General features: G+C 36.1%; 1 protein-coding gene across 1 annotated transcript in view; it reads right to left on the reverse strand.

The window, feature by feature from the left end:
- Window positions 1-1517: 1517 nt before the first annotated feature.
- The window catches only part of LOC149409475 (discoidin domain-containing receptor 2-like), a 77506-nt gene continuing 55747 nt past the window's right edge, over window positions 1518-23276 (reverse strand). The window contains exons 2-14 of the mRNA XM_089649801.1: window positions 23038-23269; window positions 22810-22957; window positions 21134-21310; window positions 20873-21003; window positions 20545-20752; window positions 20001-20462; window positions 19252-19415; window positions 18646-18789; window positions 14246-14358; window positions 5986-6162; window positions 5037-5129; window positions 4456-4597; window positions 1518-3198 (exon numbers count right to left, since the gene is read on the reverse strand). Coding sequence (XP_089505927.1) covers window positions 2884-3198; window positions 4456-4597; window positions 5037-5129; window positions 5986-6162; window positions 14246-14358; window positions 18646-18789; window positions 19252-19415; window positions 20001-20462; window positions 20545-20752; window positions 20873-21003; window positions 21134-21310; window positions 22810-22957; window positions 23038-23269 — 2506 coding nt within the window. The 3' untranslated portion in view covers window positions 1518-2883. The remainder of the gene's footprint in view (window positions 3199-4455; window positions 4598-5036; window positions 5130-5985; window positions 6163-14245; window positions 14359-18645; window positions 18790-19251; window positions 19416-20000; window positions 20463-20544; window positions 20753-20872; window positions 21004-21133; window positions 21311-22809; window positions 22958-23037; window positions 23270-23276) is intronic.

Genomic DNA, 23276 nt, shown 5'->3' on the forward strand with positions numbered 1-23276 from the left:
CCAAGATGGAGGAAGGAACAGGGGCCGGGGTCTGTCTACAGGGATCTAAGAGGGAACTCAGTATACCTCTAGGAATGCACTGCACTGTGTTTCAAGCTGAGATGAAAGCCATCTTAGTCTGCGCACAGGAGAATATGAGTATCGGGTACAGAAATAAGAACATAAACATATGTTCTGATAGCCAGGCGGCCTTAATGGCACTGGAAAGTAACCGATGCGACTCCAGACTGGTGATGGAATGCAGGACTATCCTAATAGAACTGGCGACCATCAATAAAGTAACCCTGCTCTGGGTACCAGGACATAAAGGTATTGAGGGCAACGAGCGGGCTGACGAACTAGCAAGGAAAGGGGCGAAAGCACCACTTGTGGGATCTGAGCCGGCCGTAGGAGTAGCAGCTTGCCACACCAAACTACATATCAAGAGGTGGGTCAAATCCCAACACTGGAAGGAATGGAAGAAGGCACCCGGAATGAGGCAATCTAAAGTACTCATAAACGGACCGGACCCTAACCGAACCAGGCAACTACTCGATATGGACAGAAACTCACTGAGGGAACTGGTAGGACTATTAACGGGACACTGCCATCTCAGGAGACACATGCAACTGTTGGGAGTGGAAAACACCAACATCTGTAGGAAATGTGAAGAGGAGGAAGAGACTCCAATTCACCTATGGTGCCAATGCCCCGCTCTGCTGGGAATAAGGCTCAGATACCTGGGAAGACACAGTGTGGAACCAGAAGACATCGCCACATATCCAATGACAGCCCTGGTGAACTTCATAAAAGGGACCGGGATACTGGCAAGGGAATGAGGTAAAATGGGAGATAGTACAATGGGCCTATGGCCTAAGTGCTCGCGGGGAACGTAAGTAAACCGCCTCCGACTATAAAAAAAAAAAAAAAAAAAAAAAAAAAAAAAGCCTACTACGTCCAATTTAATATTTTTGTGTATTTCACTGGTCTAAATAATAATTATTCCAAATTCTCATCTTCAATCGCAATCGCAATCTCGTTTCTTTGCCACATTTAATAGTGACAAACAAATCGAGTATTAGAGAATCCAGCAATCTGCGAGCTCTCTATGGTAAGACAAACTGGACACTTCTCGATGTGAGAAGGCGCACTTTCTGTCACTATTTTTAAGAAATCTAAAAACTCAACATCAAAATCATGATTACCAATAATCTGTATAGAATCACTATATATGTATAAAAAAAAAAGATAAGTATACCAATTTACGAGAATAATATATTATAATTCATATTGATAAGTGTATCAAAATATGTTCACAAAAAAAGATAAGTATACCAATTTACGAGAATAATATATTATAATTCATATTGATAAGTGTATCGAAATATGTTCACAAAAAAAGATAAGTATACCAATTTACGAGAATAATATATTATAATTCACATTGATAAGTGTATCGAAGTATATTCACAAAAAAAAGATAAGTATACCAATTTACGAGAATAATATATTATAATTCATATTGATAAGTGTATCGAAGTATATTCACAAAAAAATTCTAGGTATTTAGTAAACATTCACATTTAATAATAATTGATCGATACCCTTAATCCATTAGTTCTGATGAAGCATTGTTCAATGAACAGTAAAGTTAATATCAAATTTAATACAACACAAAAGTCAGTTCAGTTTCATCGGAGCGTCACTCCAAACATGCCTTCTGTTTAAATCTACACCAACGTCTCGTCGGACGCAGCTTCAATTAAAAACAATCCACTGAGATCTGAACTGAATGAATAATAATTATAATACCATATAGTATATTAGTGATTTACGCTCTTATTAATTAAATTTATTAGAAGTTTGGTTCAGTAGTAAGTACAGTATTAAAGCAAAACCTATGTTTTATATTATTATTATGTAATACAAGTCTTTATCGCCGAATGCACGTCTCTCGATATGTGACATCAGAATATGTCAACATACCTATATTTTCCATGCTGGTGATGGTTAATACTATTGTAAACTCTCAGTTAGATTGAAAAGAAATACATTCAGTGTATTATAATATCATTGTTAGGTGGTCGATGGAACTCTTTACACGATTGCTGTGTCACCGTCATCAGATTTTATAAATAAGTAACATACCTATCTATTTAATATTGAAAAACGGAAGTTCATCTCATATTACTTCACAATATAATTATTTCTTTTCTCAAAGTGATTAGCAAGCTTGTTATCAATATTCATCAACAAATTATATGATTCAGTTGATTTATTAAATACAATGCATTATTCAAATCCATATATGTACTGTAGTTATTTAGTAAAATTCAAGTTGAAATATGGAACATTACTACTAGTGAATCGTGCTTGGGATAGTAATAGAACTTTAGATTTATTCAGTATCCATATTTTCAACAACAGTATCAACCTGCAATAGTTTGATGACAATTAACTTCTGAAAGGACAGCTGGGAAGCGAATGAGTCACGTGTTATAGACAGGTACGCTCGCTAAGGATGAGTCAATATTTGAACAGTATTTATATAGGTTGAAGAAGTATGTTCCTCTTCACGTGTGACATTTAAATACATTCAATAAATACATAATAAACTTTTTTAGCATACACAATGTACATAAAAAGTGGAAATCTTTCGTAAATATGGTAAACATCTGGTCATTTTTATAAAATTATTCTACTACATGTCTAATGGTAACAATTCCAAAATGTCAAATCTTGCGAAAGCTAATAATTCCAAGGTTGGTAGCAGAGTGGAAGATCAGAGAACTGAATCGCCATTCAGTGTCGATATGCATAAGTAGAATAGGTGAGTTAAAATCTGCTGCGGGATGTCCTCGGGAGGGTGATGGGGCCGGAGCGGCCTCGCCCTCAGGAGGGACGTCACAAGGACGAGTCGGGAAAGCCGGGCGCGTAGCCACTGTTGTTGCCCTGCAGGAAGAGGTGGATCTCGTGGAAGCGCGGGCGGTCCTGGGCGCGCCGCTGCCAGCACTGTCCCATGAGGTCGTGCAGCTCGCGCGGGCAGGCGGGCGGTCGCGGTGGCGACCGGCAGCTGGAGGCGGCTGAGTGCCAGCGAGCTGCGTTCTCCACCACCTGCTCGGCAGTCAGCTCGGCGTACGGCCGCACCGTGCACAGCATCAGCAGCTCCCAAAGCGTCACCCCAAAGGACCACACGTCGCTCTGCGAGGTGTGTTTACCCTGAAATCATGACACTCTCAATTAGTCACTCTCTCGTGTACGTGACATTAGTTCACATGTGACACACCACACTTTTCAAATTGTAATACATTTTTCACTACTTTAAGGCAGTCGACACATTACTATATACGCATCATGGCTTGGCCAATTTCAACGTATTGCTTCCCATACACTTTCAATGAGAATTTATGGCGAGCGATACATCACGCTTATAGTGTGGTCTGTCACAGGCTCAATATACTTATCAAATTCCACTGTACAAGTTTCGACACTTCATTATATCTTTTATACTTCTCTTCACGTGCACTTTTTATCTCTGTATTAATTTATCTATGATCTGTAAAACACCCAATCTGGCATAATAATGGTTTACTAAATACAAACATGCTACAACAAACTGTTCGTGTTTATTTTTAATTAATATCTAAAAAGTATCTACACATTGCTCACTTTCATAAATACTTATTTTGTACACTTTGTTATTACATACAGGGTGTATCGGCACGTACCCGACAAACTTTAACCAGCTATTCCTTAAGCATATTTGGAGTAAAAAATCTTATGTGCACTTTGCTGTCCGGTAACGTTTTTTTTAATAAAAAATTTTCTATTCATATTTTCACCACATGTCACCACTGTTTTATCCTTTGTCATTTGTTTCTGTTTTATCTTTAAAAGTTTGAAAACCCATCTGGCAATATTTTATTCGAATTCCGTTGAATAATGTACGTGTGTATCTATATTGGCGCGCTTTTACAATCACAACGAAATGGCACGGCACCATTCGTCTCATTTTTAACTTTTATTATTTAGTGTATGCGAAAGAGCGAAGACGCTTTTCGACATACTTGCCTATAACAGCTGTTGAACAAGAAAAGCAATGCCAATGACAGTGATGGAGTGTGGAAATTATTATTTTTTTTGTTTTTAATTGAATAAAAATGCTACCGGACAGCAAAGTGCCCATAACATTTTTTACTCCAAATGTGCTAAGGAATAGCTGGTTAAAGTTTGTCGGGTTAGTGCCAATACACCCTGTATATACAATTATTGAACTCCTTTGTACAACAGAAATCTCTATGATAACTTGTATTGTACCTGCTTATATTGATCATACTCAGCTTATTATGTCATGTACTGTACAGTATTATTTTATTCCTGAACAACTTACATATAACAATGTAGATATGTAAAAGCCTTCATGGCGTGAATAAATAATTAAATAAATAAATAAACATAACATTCTCATGAACTCACCAGCAACAAGCTCTCCCAGGCCATCCAGCGGATGGGCAAGCGGGTCTTAGTGTCAGAAGTGTAATAGTCTTCCTCGTAGCGATCGCAGTACATGGCATGGTCGGATATCCGCACGGTGAAATCTTTGCTCAGGATGCAGTTCCTTAAAGGAAAACAGATTGTGTCAAATAATATACTCCAATATTTTAATAGAAACATGATTATAAGGATGATACATTTGACAGCGACAAGGTATTGAAAACGCACTTTGATACAAAACATTTAAATCGCCATGTTTCCATCAACCAATTCTCATCAAAAAATTTTCTACATACTGGTTATAGGATAATATATGATATAGAAAAGCTGTTAACATGTAATTATAAAAGATTATACAATATGTAAATACTCATAAAGCTTTCTTTATACCTATTTCAATTAAAATATATTAGGTACACAGGTATTCATACTTTAGTTTTATTTGCATTTTGTTTTTCATACTACATATAAAATTGAATGTATAATTCAGAGCGGTAAAAGTTTTTCAAATACTTTTGTTGATTTTAAAAAACATTCAAATTTATTTCAAACATCAATCATACCTGGCCGCCAAGTCTCGGTGAACGACGTTCATTGATTCCAAGTACTTCATTCCTGAGGCAATCTGCGTGGCGAGGTAGATCAGACATCCGTAGCTGTAGAAAACAGGTTTATTTACAGTGAATCTGGGAGTTTAGTAAACATGTGATATTTTTATTTATTTTACCTTAATGTAATATGTACATAGGTTGTGTATAATGTTAAATATGTAGTATAAAATAAAGTAAGAATTATGTGCCGTAAATGATTTATATTATTAAAAGTTTTTTGTAAACACCTCACTAGGAGAATCTGTGCTGAGGTGTTCACATGTTTTTGATATAGTATTGTTGTGAATTAATTTTTATATTATCACTTTAACGAATATTATAAAAATTACCTAAAATGGATTGAGAATCGGTTCTCCAATAAATATTGTATTTGAATGCCTCTCTTGAAAGAATTAGGTTTTTGTACATACAAAACTAGTTATTCATATTCGGCGTGTACATGCGCATACAAACAATTCATATAAACATTTTAAAGCACAACTTGCAACAAGTGTTTTTTCCTAAAATAATTACATTAGTGCCACGAATGAATGCATGGTGATTTCATAAAAAAAAATAACCCTCAAAAAATAAAATTTTACATCTATTTTTATTAAAAGATGATAATAATGACTTTCAGCAGGTGCCAATTGTCCTGTAAGATGAACCCATAAAAGTGTATTCAGCTAAAATAACTCATGTACAAAAAATAAAAAAGCTGGCAAAAAATATGTGCCTACCACTGATTTAACAAGAATATTATGAAAATTAAATTAAAATTAAAAAAAAAATAATTTGAAGCAACTGGTGAAAATGTTCAAGATGATGAATACCAAAATAAATGAGAAAAATTTTGCTTTTCCATATCAGTTCTTTGTAATAGGGTGTAAGTACTAGAATCGAAACTAGTCATAGTGCTCACCTGAGAGTGGAGGCTTGTTTGTTGTCAGTCTGGCGGCGCAAGAAGGCGGGCAGGTCTCCCAGGGTGGAATAGGGTGTGACGGAGCAGGCCGGCTCCTCAGAGCACACGCCAACCGCTCGTGCCATGTTTGGGTCTCGCAGCGCGCACGACCAGCTAGTCTCCCGCATGAACTCTCGCCTGCAAACAAACACAGATTACATTAGTGCGTGGGTGGGAGCAGGCTGGTTCCTCACAGCTCGTGCCATGTGTTACATCAACATTGACCATGATTTATTACTTCTGATAAATAATAACATACAATCAACAAATTTCACATCAAATATTTATTCTCCACAGTTGGATCTGACCTTGCTAAGAATTTGAAGACAGAAACAAAACCACAGAGCATGACCTTGAAAACCTAACCTGTCGACCATGTAAACAACTCTTTCTATTTCGTTCCCATCATCAAATTATAAATTATTGAACTCATCACATCTCTTAATAGCAATGAATCCACCGGAGGGGACTTCATCTTCACTAAACTACTCAAGCACCTCAAAAACTTAATGCCTTGCTCTCCAACACATTGTTAATCTATGTCTCCAATCTGATAAATTTCCCAATTCTCTTAATACAATAATCCCACTCTTCAACGTAGGTGTCTAAATCTAAATCTTCATTGATTATAAATAACTACCGACCAATCTCTCTAATTACTATTATTATTACTCTCTCTATTGAGTCTTTAAGAAAAAGCGGTGAAACTAAGACTCCTGTAAGTTCCTTGAAGTCAACCAATTTATATCTGAAAACCAATTCAAAAACGGTTTCCGAAAAGGCCAAAGGACTTTCGATGCAATTATTGATTATTTGATGCGTCCTTAATTTCTAATAATTTCGATTTTTTTTTTTTTTTTTTTTTTTTTTTTTAATGTATATTTTATTTAGTTATAAGAGTTTACATCTTATACCTAATATATTATTTTCTATGACTACTACAATATTATTTACTACTTACATACTAAAATTTAGATTTCACAACATTGAGACATAATCCACGAAAAACTGCAAGACTTTTAGCTTCCTTAACAATTAAAGGGAGTTCATTGAACATTTTAAAACCTTTATAATAAATATTGTTTTGTGTTCCCGATAAATGTGTTTTAGGAAGCCTAAAATCGTTGCAGTTTCTCGTAGGATATAAATGAACTGCACTATTAATTATAACATTCTTTGACATATAGTCAGGTAACATTTTATTTTTTAGCTTATAAATAAACATTAAGGTATTATAAACTAATCGTTGCCACACACTTAAAAGATTGAGTTGACGTTGCATGGTTTTTATTCTGGTGTACCTGCTACAACACAGTATTGACCTCATGCCTCTGTTCTGGATTACTTCCATTCTCTTAATTTGGGTTTTGTTACTTAGAAATATTACACTTGTACAATAATTCAGATGGGATGCTACAGTGGTATTGTAGACCAATATCCTTGTTTTAATGTCCAATTTTCCTTTTATCCTACTTAAGAAATTAACCCTTTTCTCAATTTTTTTATTTAAAATTTCAAAGTTAGTGTTAAATTTTAACTTGTTATCTATTATGATTCCCAAGTATTTAATTTCTTTTACTTCTTCAATATTTTGATTGTCTATATTTAGGACAGTATGTACGTTTAGTTTTTTCCCTAATACCATGAATTTACTTTTAGTTACATTTAATTTCAATTTATTTATGTTTAACCACTTAGATAATTCATTAAGTTCATTTTGTATTTTTGACAACGCATCTTCAATATTATTTGCTATAATATATAAAAGTGTGTCATCTGCAAAAAGTTTGATGGAACAGTACTTTAAGCACTTCACTATATCATTAATATATAAAATAAATAGGAGCGGTCCCAAAACAGATCCTTGAGGAACTCCAATGTTGATTTGATATTTGATATTGGTCACGGTCATAAACTACTTGCTGTTTTTTTTGATTAAGCAAAAGCATTTGACACCGTTTCCCATCACCTACTTATCGAAAAACTTCTACAGATTGGAATTAATGGAGTACCACATACATAAATGGTTTGAAAGCTATTGCAATCCACTCCTATTCAAAGAGCTAAAGATTATAGAAGTACAAGTCTTATCTTTATCTTAAGGTGTGCCCCAAGGGAGTGTACTTGGTCCACTTCTAATATATATATATATATATATATATATATATATATATATATATATATATATCTTTAGCCGATGACACAATCCAAATCATTGAAGTTGATACATAGGAAATGATAATTGACAATCAAATAATGGCCTAAAAAGGTCTATAAATAATTTCTATATCTAATAGTATATATCTAATTTATATGACAATGTTTTCGTGAAAAATCACCTCAAGGGCGCTGTACAAATAAACGCTTACGACTGGGATACATAATAACTAGTGACTTACATCTAAGACTTATTTCTAGTGACTTACGACTAAGGCTCACAATAAGGCTACTATCCACCCAAGCTTACCAAATTTAAACACACGTGAAATATCAATAAACATTTGTTCATGTACTGCTCTTAAATCATCAATAGAAACTAAATACTTGGGAATTACGATAGATGGTAACATAAGTTGGGAGACTCATATTAACACCACAGCAAAAATACTCCGCAAACCAAGTCTTCTACTCTCTTAGGTCGATACCATACCACCAGACTCTAAGAGTCGTCTATTTTGCTCACATCCAACCCGTAGCGACTTATGGTATCATGGAATGGGTGGAACAATTTTCCATTCCATTATCACAGCTTAAAAACGCATATTGAGAATTATATTTAAATGCCACTTTGTTCACTTCTCAGATCCTCCTTTTGCAAGTTTTCGAGTGCTAGATATTCAATAACTTTTTACAAAGATAAGCCTGTACTATGTATGGACGAAAAACCTCCTTATAGCTCCACTAAACCAAAGATATGGAACATTGGATACATTATCCCCAAGACAAGAACCACATTCGCTCACTGTCAATTCTGGTATTCAGATATAAATTGGTTGGCCTCTAAAATGTTCAATGCACTGAACACCGACATTAGGTCATCCAGCAGTTTGTCCCAATTTGCTATTGGTGTTTAGAGTTGGATATTTGATAAGATATTTGTAAGATCCATTGTTAAAGAGTAATCAGTAATCAGTCTACAAAATAACTTAAACAGGTTAATTAATTGGTGCACTCTAAATAAACTATATCTCAATATAAATAAGTGCCATTCAATAAGATTTAACAAAATAAGTCAATCAATTATTTATTCATATTGTAGACGGTACCTACCAGCGACCTACCAGCGAACAGCACAAAATAATTATTAAGTTAAGTTCCTTATTATGGCAACATTCTGTGTCCAAGACAACGGTCTGTCAGTCTGTCGACCGATTCATTCTTGATTTCCCTTTTGTCTCGACTGGTTGTGCCTTTTAGAATACCGTCTACATTCTAGAATCGTCCATGTAAAATTTATTGTCACGTATAACAATGTGTTCAAATAAACTCAGTGAATTTCAATATTCTTTTATTAAAAACAACCTTCCGATATTGAGAGTCCTTTAGGATCTGTTTTACCCAAAACACATAAGTAAGTAATCCTAAAATATGAACTTAATAACTCAACCCTTACCTTTGTTGAAGAAATTAATGACCTGGGCATCATTTTCGACTCTAAATATATCTCACATAAACTCAATTAACAATAAGGGAATGAAAATGCTTGGATTCATTTTTCGAAACTCCAGAGGCTTCAGAAATATTTCAACTTTAAAAATTTTGTATACATCTTTAGTTCGAAGTCAAGTCGAATATAACTCCTCGATCTGGTCCCCACATTATAAAATACATTCAGATTCAATAGAAAAAATTCAACACAAATTCGTAAGACACATTAACTTTAAACTCGGTATTCCCATTGAAAGTATAAACTATTATTACTTAATGAAAAAATGGTAAATATTCGGAATCGCTGGACAAGGGTTATATGAAATATTTATATATAAAACCTTCTGATTTACCTTAATTTACTATAAAAGGAATCTGACTGCATTTGGGATATTTTTAATTTTAGCATTTTAATTTTTAATTACGTAAATCGAAAATTCACTTTCGTTGTATGGAATGACAGCTGGAATGGTTTCTGTTGATAAAATTTTCTTTTGTTTGTATTCCTGATACGAGTAGCTAGAATTTGAATCATTTCAGAATGCAAATTCTAGTTAGGTACTGTTTTGGCCAAACTCGAAAAATAAAATATTTTTATGTTACTTAAAAAACTTAAATTATTTATATTTAGGTATTATTATAATTATTGTTTTATTTAACCTAAACTATAGTAACCTAACCTATAATAATCAAACCTAAACTAAACTAACCTATATCCTAACCTAACCCAAAATAATCCAACCTAACCTAACCTATAATAATCCAACCTTACCTAACCTAACCTATATCCTAATAATAATCGAACCTAACCTATAATAATCGAACCTAACCTACAATTATCCAACCTAACCTAACCTTAATCCTAATAATAAACCGACCTAACCTATAAAAATCCAACCTAACCTAACCTATAAAAAAGTGGGTGTGTCAAGCCTACGCAAGACAGAAGTGAAACTTCTAGTATTCCTCTCTCTCTATTTTCATTTCATCATCTCTATTTTCTCTCTTAGGTTAGTTTGAAAATTAGAGGTTAAATAATTCAACGACGAAGCATGGATTTGCTTTTTCTAATATTTTCTTATAGATGAATGACGTTCGATTAATGTATAGTTCCAAAAATTTTCAATTTATTCACAAGTATACAATATTACATAAATAACAATATTACAATTAAAAATTACAAAGAAATTACAATGACAATTTACCAATCATGTGCCATTTTCATTGTCAATTTCATGAATATCATTTCCTAATGTCGTGATAATTGGGTTATGGTAACTAAAGTGCGAGATATATACATGAGCACTTAAATCCTTAATGAATCGTGCAAAAACTGCATCGATTGTTGTCCCGTGTCGGGAGAGAACGTTCGTGAGCGGCTCCCCCACCTCAACAAGCGCATATGGTGAGAGAGGGACAGTGAACGGTGAGCGGTGGTGGGGGTACCCGCATTTTCGTGTCGATCCTGACTCGGTTTTACTCCGTCCCAGAAAATTCATTACGCGCCTAAAGAAGTTTCACTTCAATAATCCAACCTAACCTAACCTATAATAATCCAACCTAACCTAACCTATAATAATCCAACCTAAACTAACCTAACCTATGTCCTAATAATAATCCAACCTAACCTATAATAATCCAACCTAACCTAACCTAAAATAATCCAACCTAACCTAACCTATAATAATCCAACCTAACCTAACCTAACCTATAATAATCCAACCTAACTTAACCTATAAATGTTGGGGAACCCTTAATAACGCCTGCTCGCGTCCCCTTTAGAGTTATATCCCAGTTTTCAAGTAGTTTGTGGGCTACGCTAGGTTTGTATAGACTGGTTTGTGATTTCATTCTACCTAATCCAACCTAACCTAACCTAACCTATATCCTAATAATAATCCAACCTAACCTATAATAATCGAACCTAACCTACAATATTCTAACCTAACCTATAATAATCCAACCTAACCTATATCCTAATAATAATCATACCTAACCTATAATAATCCAACCTTACCTATAATATCCAATCTATCCTAACCTAAATCCTAATAATAAACCAACCTAACCTAAAATTATCCAACCTAACCTATAATAACATCACCTTTTTTAATTTTTCTATTTTATAAAACATACCTAAATATCTTTATTTTATTTTTCGAGTTTGGCTAAAATAGTACCTACCTAGTATTTGCACATGGTAAAAAATATAGCCACTCGTATCAGGAATACAAACAAAAGAAAATTTTATCAACAGAAACCATTCCAGCTGTCATCCCATACAACGAGAGTGAATTTTCGATTTACGTAATTAAAAATTAAAATGCTAAAATTAAAAATATCCCAAATGCAGTCAGATTCCTTTTATAGTAAATTAATGTAAATCAGAAGGTTTTATATATAAATATTTCATATAACCCTTGTCCAGCGATTCCGAATAATTACCGAAAAAATTAAATTTATTAAAACTCTCAGATCAAAGAATTATATCCGACTTAATATTTATGTTCAAAATTGTAAATGGTAGTGTAGACAGCCTTGATTTAATTAACCTCATTTAATTTCATGTACCCATAAGAGCTACTCGTTCTAAAACCTTCTTTAATTGTAACAATTCTAAGACTGAACATTTCAAACACTTGCTTGTACCTAGATTACATGAAATTAGTAATAGGTACGCAGATGTAGCGGATCTGTTTAACTGCACAGAAGCTAGGTACAAAAAGGCTTTAATATCATATCTTTTAAATCATGACCAATAAAATGTAAGTCTACACATACTTACGTAAAAAGTTAAATAAATATGGATATAAAATGAACTGCCTGGGGCAACTGAGGAAACTTGGGTCAATAAGGTGAACCAACAGCTTGATTGGCACTTACCTACATTCAACCAAAACTTGAAAATAAATGCATACATTTTAGCTATTGTAATATGAATCCTATAATTTCTATACCCGCTATATCCGATTTTTTGACAAAATGATCTGAATATGACATCTTGTTCACATTTTTGCGAGCAATAAGAGGAGCCTAAAATTGAGTTTCAAAACCCTCCTTATCATGACCAAAAACCATGTTAAAACTGCGAGTGAGAAACCAAATCCGCTATATCATACAGAAAGTCACTATCAAAACCCGCTATATCGGATTCAACGAATCACAAGCAGTTATTTTGCCAAAATACAATATGGCCGCCTCTCTGACGCCACGCCCGTGTGTCAAAATGATCTACGCGTGAGTTTCTAAACCCGCCATGTCACCTCAGTTGACTTTCAAAATCACGAAGTGAGTATCAAAATCCGCTATATCCATTTTATTTATCGAAATTACTTAATTATTGCTAGACATATACAGGAAAATAAATGCTTTTCGAAATTTTATTACTCCCAATTCATTATATAAAATTTTTTAATACATTTAATTATGTACGCTAGAGATGTGACAGTTTTTTGCGGTTTTCTCCAAATCAATGAAAGTTGATATAGCGGGTATAGAAATTACACGACTCATATATTATATCATGTATCTATACTATCATATTTCAATCAATACTAATCTAACCTAGTCTACCTATAAGTTTTGTATGTACTTGTATCTCTAACTTTTTATATTTATTTATTTATTGATACATTACTCTACAGTACTTCACATTTCAATTCAGCAACGTTGGCCTCACTGGGTTGTTCACCCGTGCTGAGGCCCCCATTTTAAAATATACGAATTTATACATTTAAACAAAAACAAAAAACAACATTAAAATAAAGATAAATTTACACCAAAAATAAAGATTAGAAATCAAAATCCAATTCTCACACCAAAATAAAAACATTAGAAGGGAATGGAAATCGGCACTTACAATGATCCATGTGCTTGTGCGTGCCGCTTGCCTTATACATTTTTTTGTGTTGCGTGTATATGTTTTATTCTCTTATGTTATAGAATTTTGGAAATATTGTCTTTTTTGTTCTTTAATCCATTTTCTTATTTTGTGTTTGAATTTATTTTTATTTTCCTCAATTTTTGTTTCAATTTTCATTTTTATTATTCAATATCCATCTAGAGTTTCTGTTAATTGTATATTTTCTGATGTCACTGTTTATAATTTACTGTATATGATATATTTTATTCCGTTGATATTAAAATAAATAAATAAGTAAAACTGATATATACTCGTAAGTATAATAGTGTCAGCCAGAGCTGCTTACGGACAGCTCGGCATTTTATGCTGGTGGCACACTAGAGTAGTTCCAAGAGGTAAATCTTGTCTTGTCGGACATATAGTTTCAATATAGAGGTGCCTGGTACTGGTGCCATTCCATGCAGTGGTTTAACTATACTCTTTCACGGCATCTGAGCACAAGACCTGCTCTGAACACTCGTCTACAAACATAGAAGCATTACTTTCATGTAGTCCAAGCGTGTGATGGAGTAGAACACCACTTGGTGTAGTAGGGAAGTCACAGCGCTACAACCGTGACCGGGCAGTGGCCAGTTCTTATGTTGCTGGTGCTTTCTCTCCCGCAAGTGCTCTCTTGAATACCATACCACAGTAATGTTAATGTTTTCTCACCTTACGATTTCGGAACTACTCCGCCACAAAGATTTCACAAGAACGAGTTGTTTCTTATGAAAGGTGGAACAACCATCATTGAAGTCGATTCCTTCGGACTCGCATAGGTGGATCTGTGGCAAGAAAATATCATGTGAAAGCAGAGCAAATAGTTAGTTGGTACATTATATACAAGTTTGTAATACTTAATTAGGCATATTAAGTTAATGGTTTGAATAGCTACGTTTTGGCAAAAAAAAACGGCAAAATTGACTATCTCTTATCAAACTATTGTTATCATTGACTATGTGACCCTGGAATACCAAAGTATCCCATACAAATGCTCGTCAAACTTACCACCCGAATCCCCAGATCTTGTCGCGGATGCATGTGTTGACAGTGTTGTCTGCGCAATTCAGTACTTAAGAAAAAATGTATGTGTTTTACATCTTGCTGATTGGTTCTAAACAATGGGAAGTGATCCGAAATTAAGTAATAAACTGTGTCGTACCTATAACTGTTTCTTTGTGGTGAATATAGTACATAACATTTAGCCCAAACTTTGCCCGAAGTTGGGTGGCTTTAAAACCGTTAGCTTGAAGAGTGTCAAAGGAGCGGGTGTCCTTATGTAGACGTCAACCCCTACAGGCAGGAAAATATTTTTAAAAAATCATCGGCAAAATTGGAAGATCTGATGTGTCCAACATCAAATATAGGGAGAGTATCAAAGATCGTCTTGTACGACGTGCCAAGGCCACAAAAAGATAAAAAGTAAATTTTTTTCATCAAAATTTTCATGTCCAATTTCGTGATTTCTAATTTCGTTGAGAATTTTTTTCGGATGACCTGGTCTTCTGATTGCCGAGGTCATATTCTCTGAACTATTAACTCTGATTTTGGGATATTCATCAGTCTTTTCCTCAATTCCTTTTATTTCAATAGTCATTGACAATCAGAAATGTCTGTACAGATAGTGTATACGATAGGGGAACGGACACAATTTGTCATGTAATCGATCTATGGAGTGTGGCGGGAAGCGCAATGAAGCTAAGTCAATTTACCGAGAAGAATTGATTTCTAAATCTGTATAGACACATGAATCTACTTCTAGGCAAAACAGGTTTTAAACTGGGAAAGGAACTGATTTTAAACTGGAAGGGAACTGAATTTATTACTGAATAAAATACTGTTAAATATTTCACTTCGAGACTTGGTTTTGGTTTTTTTAGCTGAACTGTTTCTTCTTCAGAGGTGGTCGTTGAACAAATTTGACATCGAATCTGGCTCTGTATTTATAGGGCAAACTCGAGTTGGGTCTATACTGATGTGAATCTCTCCTTTCATGGGGAGTGAGTTAGTTAGATATTTTTCCTTTCGGCTGTTGACCGGCCGAGAAGGATGCAACATTGTAACAGGTGTACCCTAGTGAGACAGATGTCGATAAATACAAGTAAAAAACTTTATATTGATAGATAAATAAATAAAAAATTGTGGGTGCAGTACTTCTAACTTGGTCAGTTCAACTCACCCAAACCATCACCCTATATCTCGTTTATTTATTTTACAATAAAATATACAGTTTTACATATTGGCTTTTATGCTTTACATTTTTGGATTGAACATTTTTTCAAAGTGGAAAAAAATACAGTAGGGTGTCAGTTTTCAGGTTATTATTTTAGCATATGGTCATTTTTTGATGTTGATATTTATTTCCTGGTCATAATAACAACCAGTTTCCCGTAATTTAGCCTGACGTTATCAGAAATGGTCACTTTGAACTCGTAATTATGCTCTTTTGCTGTGATTGGCTGTAGGTTTCGGCCATTGAGAGTTCAAATTCCATCCAGTGAATAGTGGAGGGGTGTAAATACTGAGGCAGTTCTTTGGCCGCGTCATATTCTCGTCTGGTGGCTCCGGGTGAAGAGATAGATGTTTATTTAGATGTGTTTCAGAATCTGTTATTATATCAGCACGATTACGTGTCGGCGACATGGTATCTAAAGATTTTGGAGTCAGGGTTTTATGTAAATATGAATTTTATTTGAAAATGCTGGTATAATTCTGAACACGTATGATACAGTCATCAAGGTTTGACTGTTCTAAGCAAGTCAGTCTAGTTTCCAGATGCTTAATAATTTTACCTTTATTTGGCAAATCATTTTTTAAGCTCTTAACTTCTCCTTTAACCTTGTTCATGGAGTTTAAGCGTGTATTTATATCATCATATTTTTGACAAATAAATTCGGTTGTCTTTGGAATTTCCAACATTTTTTTATCAATATTTAAGTTTTTATTTTCTCTAGTTTTAAATATACCTAAGACGCAAATTTAAAAAAAAATCTTCTTCTGGGTTAATGTCTTCAAGTGCAATATTCAGTTTGTTTTTGGACCTTCTTATTAAGTAAGCCAAAGCAAGCTGTATGGTTGGTGTTGGAAAGGTGGCGATGGTGTTGGCTAATCACAAGAGCTTCACGTAGCTTAGTTATATATCAATTTCACTGTCACTATTCGCTATGCTAATTATTTGAAATTAACTTGAATAATCTCATTTCAATGAACTAAATTTATATCACAATTTATGCAGTAAGCACTTGGATAAATCTCACAACTGTTTTAGATTGTATTGTTTACTAATATACACGGATAACTTTTACTGTGTGTTATTTTGATTCGGTAGGTAGTAGGTTATATGCATAAGCATCCGTCCACTGAATGAACACTTTTTATTTATGTACTTATCGCCCTGGTAATATAAAATATGTTATAAAATTTATAACATTATAAACCATTTTGATTTCGTAATTGTAAAAAGCATTCACTTTGTGGCTCATCATAATTTATAATAAAAACACATAAATTTGTTTTTGACCACGATAGTTTTATTTTCACTCTACCGGTTTCGGAAGATCCCTTCCTTCGTCAGGAGAATATTTAAAACTGTAAATATTCATTCAATATTAAATATTCTCCTGACGAAGGAAGGGATCTTCCGAAACCGGTAGAGTGAAAATAAAACTATCGTGGTCAAAAACAAATTTATGTGTTTTTATTATACATTTTGATTTCATTTGTCTTTCTTCTAGAAATGATTATGGAATCCTTTTTAATATTTTACTTTATCTTTTAGATTTTTCTCACTGGCTAGAATTGTACAGCTTCTTCGTCTTTACTGTTACACCCTTCCCTTAATGGGGGTGGAATAGTCCCTTGTCCCTGCCTGGCACAGGTGGTGCCTTTATTTTCAGTATTTTGTAAGTGCTTAGCTTCCTGCACTGTTCACTGTGTCACCTCTGACGCAGTGGTAGCAGTGAAAGGGAAGGTTCCCTTTGACCCTGATCTCCAGTTCTCTTGTTGTCCGGCTGGAGTGTGTTCCTTGGTTCCCAGAGTTCTTCAGAAGTCTCTTCTACACTATCCTACTGTCTTAGGGGTCAGTCTGGCCACTTTTGTGTATGGTGTAGGGTTCGTAGGACCACCTTTCCGTCCCACTGCACACTGTCTCACGTCGGAACTACCTGTGGTGCGCCAGAAGCTAAGGTTGTTCTTGTATTGTTCACTACCATGGAAATTTGTTAAAATTTGCTTTATTTCTTTTTCCTTTGTATGTTCTTCTTTATAAATGTTGTCTATCCACTAGCTTCAAGAATAAGAACAAACTGACTTGGATGAGTAAACTAAAACGTTTGTGGTATGTATAAATGTATGTTGTGGCGTGTAGGAACAGTCGGGGGCTTTTAGAATCATTTAGTAGTTACTTCAGAGTCTTAACGTGAGACCCGATAGAGGTCCTTCTTCTGGTCCTTAAAACGGTTTGGGAAAGTGGTGGGAGCCCTCGACTGAATATACTTATAACATTTTGGGGGAATTATTTCACTTAATTTGGATACTTGAGTAGGACTGAACCAATTTTGAACGGGGAGGAATTGCAAAAACTTTAATCTAAAATATCAATTTAATTATTTCCTATTTGTTTGCAGGGAACAACAATGCCTAGATAACAGAAAATGCAATGTCTGCCAAAAATGAAATATGAGTTTTAATTTGGTTTCTGTGTTTATAGAAAAATAAGTACAGGGATTTTACTTTTACACCGATCTGTGTCCGCTGATGTATATTATTATAGTTAGTTTTTATTATTCTTTTTTTTTTAACGAATGACAGACATTCCTGGGTTAGGTATAAACCGAAAATCTTTTTTGATTCAATCGCTGATTTAAAATCTTCTACTACCATCATTGTAAGCGAAAGATGTGGCTTGTGCAATAACAGAGGAATTAACCAGTTGAGGAATTGACTTCACAACGCCTCAATGGGAACCCGACGAATTTTCCAACTCCTCCACTGACCATACTTATTATTGTTTTTTTAGGACAGGAAATCAAATTTGATATAATACAGGTATATGACAGTTAGATGAAACCTACCGGTCCATGAGAGCCCTCCCCAAGCCGCTCGATGATGCGCAGACAGCGGCGCGATACCTCGGGCAGCGCACCGGGCGAGCGACCCAAGGGCAGCTTCATGCATGTGAACTTGCCCGGGGGCAGGTGCTGCTCCAACCGCTCTGCCTACAAGCCAGACACATGTCTCATTAGTGAATTGGAATATGGTCGGTTACTGAAATCCTACATCTATAGAGTATTATCATGATAGCAATAACAGAAGACGATGATACGCAGGCAGCGGTTCGACACCTTGGGCAGCACGTCTAGTCGCAAAAACAAAACAAAGATGTGGAAATCATGAAAACACAGTCAACAAACATGAAGATGAGAAAATCATGATGTAACACCAACATAGCTACCCATAGTTCGCCTCGGAACAGGATAGTGAGGAAGACTGCGAATAAACTACTAAGCTTTGTATTTAATTAGTAATTATCGATAAAAAAATCTATTAATTATTTAGTGTTTAAGTTTATTAATGTCCTTTTTTAAATAATTAAATAAAATATTATTATTGTTTGTAAGTCTCTTATGGGGACTATGAACAATAAATAAAATCAGTTAGTTTAGATAAGATTAGTGTACCTGAATAATGTCTGTGGCAGCGTAGAAGTTCTCCGTGGGCGCGCAGGTCTCGTAGGGCGGCAAGAGCGAGCGGGCAGCGGGGGGCGGTGGTGGCATTGGCAGGTTGCAGAATGAAGGCGAGGAGTACTTGGCAGTGTCTTGGAAACCATTGAGATTAGAAAATCCTGAAATGTTATTATAGTTATGCAATATATTTTATGATTTGGTCAAACATTACAATCTACAATCGAATTTTCAGTTCGGGTCAAAGTGATGGGGCGTGAAATTGCAAAAGGAATGATAAACTCCATGAGCCTGAGCAGAGCAAAGCTAATAACATATTTTTGACGTTGTCATAATAATTGTATTACTGCTGGAGAACTTTGCTTTGGTTTTGTGGACTGACAAAGCAATTTCGCATTAAAAAAACTGAAATATCTTATTTCTATGGCTAATTCTTCATTGGAAATTCGGAGAGCATAAAAATATCATGATAGTTTAGTTAGAATAATATTACGAGTATTATTTATAAAAACAGTTTTTAGATATTAATTGCGAAAGATGAAAATTTATCAAAAGCTTGCAATTACACCTAATGGTGGTTGGTTAGTAGGAAACTTTGTTTTTTATTGATCAAATCGATAGTTTAAAGTTATTAAAAAAAAAAAAATTTTTTTTTTTAAAACTAGATAGTATAACTAATAGAAAATTTCTCCCATCAATGAAGTGAAGAGTTTTTTCGGTATAGTGTATTTGTAGATATGTTTTACCATAGTCCAAAGATCCTTCAGAGCGAGTGCCGCTGTCCCTCTCCCGCCTCGGCAGCAGCCTGTAGGGCTCGTGGTACAGCTCAGAGTCCGAGTCTGAATCGGCGGGCGGAGGAACCGCGGTCCCAATCTTCAGCTCGCGCAGCCCGATGGTGGCGGGCGGCGGCATGGCCAACGCGGAAGCCAGGGCCGAGTGCTTCTGCAACAGAGCTACTTTCCGCCGGCCGCGGCGCACCAGCAGAGCTGTACCGCACGCTAGCAGCACGGCGCCCGAGGCTAGCCCGGCGCCCAGTAGGGACAACGCTGTGCGCGACAGGAACCCGGGCTCAGCAGGCCGCGGCGCGGGCACGGCGGTGGTAACGCGCGCAGTCGTGCCCGTCGCTCCTGACGCACTCGCACCCGTGGCTTGCACGTGTGACACGTAGTACTGCTCCATCATATCCGTCAGGTTGCCGGACACGGGCACTAAGAACAGGGCAAGGTGTCGTTTAGATATAACCATATTAAATTCTTAATGCATGATAAAACAGGACTATAATGAACTCACGGGTGTCGAAAGCGATTTCGCTCATCATCAGCCAATCCGCGGAAAAGTAGAATCGGAGCTTTATGAACTTTGCCACTTTGTGCATCAGAGGAACGGAAAGATTCTTGGCCGCTTCTGTTTCATCGTAAATATTTGGCATGGAGATTATCGGTTGATCTTGAAATTCTTGGCCATTGAGCGAAAAGTATACATGCAGCTTCTTGTAAACCTAGAACAGAGCAACCACAATTCCTATTTCAATATTTATTACATAATATTTTGGTATTAGATAAATAAGGAGTTTTATTGGAATTCCTGGATAGGGGGTGGAAATTAAAGTTTATTTTACCTCGACTCCTCTGGACACGATGTGATTAATGTGAACATTCATTCCGATGAACTCTTTTATGTTGTCAAACTCGAACACCAGCTCTAAAGGCACTTCGAGGGTTTCATTACACCACCCGACCCATCGGTTCCCTGCAAAAGCACAACTATTACATGCCTGTTCAAAGAAACCAAGCTTTGATAGGATACTATATTATTTTGTCAGCAAGTGCAGCTAGACGATCCAGGACTAATACAGAGAGAAAAAGTGTATGGTACTGACCAGTCGGTCCTCGATGTGTGACACTATCGAAGTCGTCCAAGCCGTAGAGGCGGTCCACCAACTGGCCTAGGCCCGCGCTCATGGTACCGCCCACTACCAGCCCATCGTAGCTGGCGTCCGTCAGGTCCGCATCCCCCCAGTGTGCCCCCGCCGGCCCCGCGTAGCGTACCACGCTCTCTGAGGACAACACCAGATTAGCCACTACACTACACTAGCGCATCACTGCCACACGCAGTTGGGGTTCAAGCAACCAACACACCGCCCGCCATCCGCCACGCCGCATTCGCCCGCTATACTGCCATGGTAACTAAAAACACAGTGTCTTTCGTGAGACTCTCAAGGAAGACACTGTGTTTTTATTTACCACGGCAGCGTACACCACAGATATCGCGGCAAATACATACATTCGCAGATATCACGGCAAATAGATAAGCAAAAGAAGAGATTCCGCACACCTAAATAGACAGGCACATGGAACCTCTTCATTTTAATTAGCATGCACAATAATCATTTATCATAGTCATTGCAGGTGAATCAACAGGTTTACGAGCATATGCTCTTCATTTTTGGGTAACCGTTCCTACTCACCTGAAAGCAATTAGAATTCTTCCTTCTTTATTTGACAGTTGATATAAGTCCTAAGATGCTGAATGCTGTAAAACCACCCACAACAGTGACAGATATAATAGAATATAATGCAGTCACGACACCGGACAAACAATGTTAGTCCAGGACATAAAAAGACTTTTCGCGGAAGTGAGTTAGGTATATATTTCCCGAATACTAAACATATTCAAAACAAAATGAATAATCGATCTGAGTAAAAAACAACAAATTTAACATATACGACAGAAAGGTAATGGTTTATGGTAGAACTATGCATTATTTCATTTACATAAGTCTCCCAGATAGTGTTAGAGTCTTTTTACCATTCACATTACTTCAATATTATATTACTGTTAAAATAATTATTATCAAAAAACATATTTCTTTATTTTAATAACGTTACAGTAAGGATGGCTTGTTTCAGAGGACTTGAACAATTCATCAAATTTCTAAGTTGATTTTATTGTGAAGGTTCTATTCACGTTCTGTTATTAATTCAGTTTTGTGAAACAATTGGCCAATAATGATATAATAACAGAACTTGAATAGAACCTTCACAGAACTTGAAAATCAATCTCGAAATTTGATGTATTGTTAAAATTCTCCAAAACAACCCATCCTTGGTGTTCAAATGTAGCTACATTTACCTTCTATTAATCTTATATGTGAGAAAAAATAACATCTCTTTCTAAGTACCTACCTAATGTATATAAATAAAAAGTAAATGTAAAATTTTAAATCTCTGAAATTTTTCACTGATTTGAAGTTTGACACAACGTTGCATTATGTGTTTTTATATACCTATATTATATAGATGTCAGCTGACTTATTGGACATAAAAGCAACATTGTTTTTCTATCTGCACAGCACAGATAGACTGAGCCACAGAGAAGCGTGGCGGGGTACAGCTAGTATGAAATAAATATAATAAGTTTTTCCAACATGAAGAATGAATGCCTTGATTTAGGTTTGTATGCAAGTAGACACCGTTGATTCCCTTTGCAATATTGTTTGTGAGAAAAACGCAGACAGTGAAATATTTGGTTTGTTAGTGAGATGGTGATACTAACGCTCCCAGAGACATCCGATGAGCTCGACGCGCATGCAGACGGTCCGGGGGTGCGGCGAGAAGGGGATGAAGCGCACCTTGGAGGCCACGAAGGGGAGCTGCAACTGCTGGCGCGCCACAAGGTATGTGTTGGTGTTGCCGCTCAGCGTCTGCAACACACGCACTGCGCATTAGCAGGCATGCACTTGTCACACACAGATACACACAAGCAAACTCGCAAACACGTTACCTTGTCACCGGCGGCATCCTTGTACATGGTCCAGCGGTCCAGCGACTCTCGCCAGTACTCTATGAAGAAGTGCTCAACATACTCCTGTCCCTGCCCATTGCCGAACCTGCCCTGGGTCTCGGTCCACGTGATGAGGTGGTTCTTCACCAGGTCGACTTCCAGGAATTCCTTCACATCGGAGCTGATCTGCGCCTTGGGGCACCACGCGCCGCCGTTCTTCTCCTGGCGAATCCTGGAAT

The sequence above is a fragment of the Hesperophylax consimilis genome, chromosome 31 (assembly GCF_061612785.1).
Source record: "Hesperophylax consimilis isolate HC1 chromosome 31, BYU_Hcon_1.0, whole genome shotgun sequence".
In the NCBI taxonomy this organism is placed as follows: Eukaryota; Metazoa; Arthropoda; class Insecta; order Trichoptera; family Limnephilidae; genus Hesperophylax; species Hesperophylax consimilis.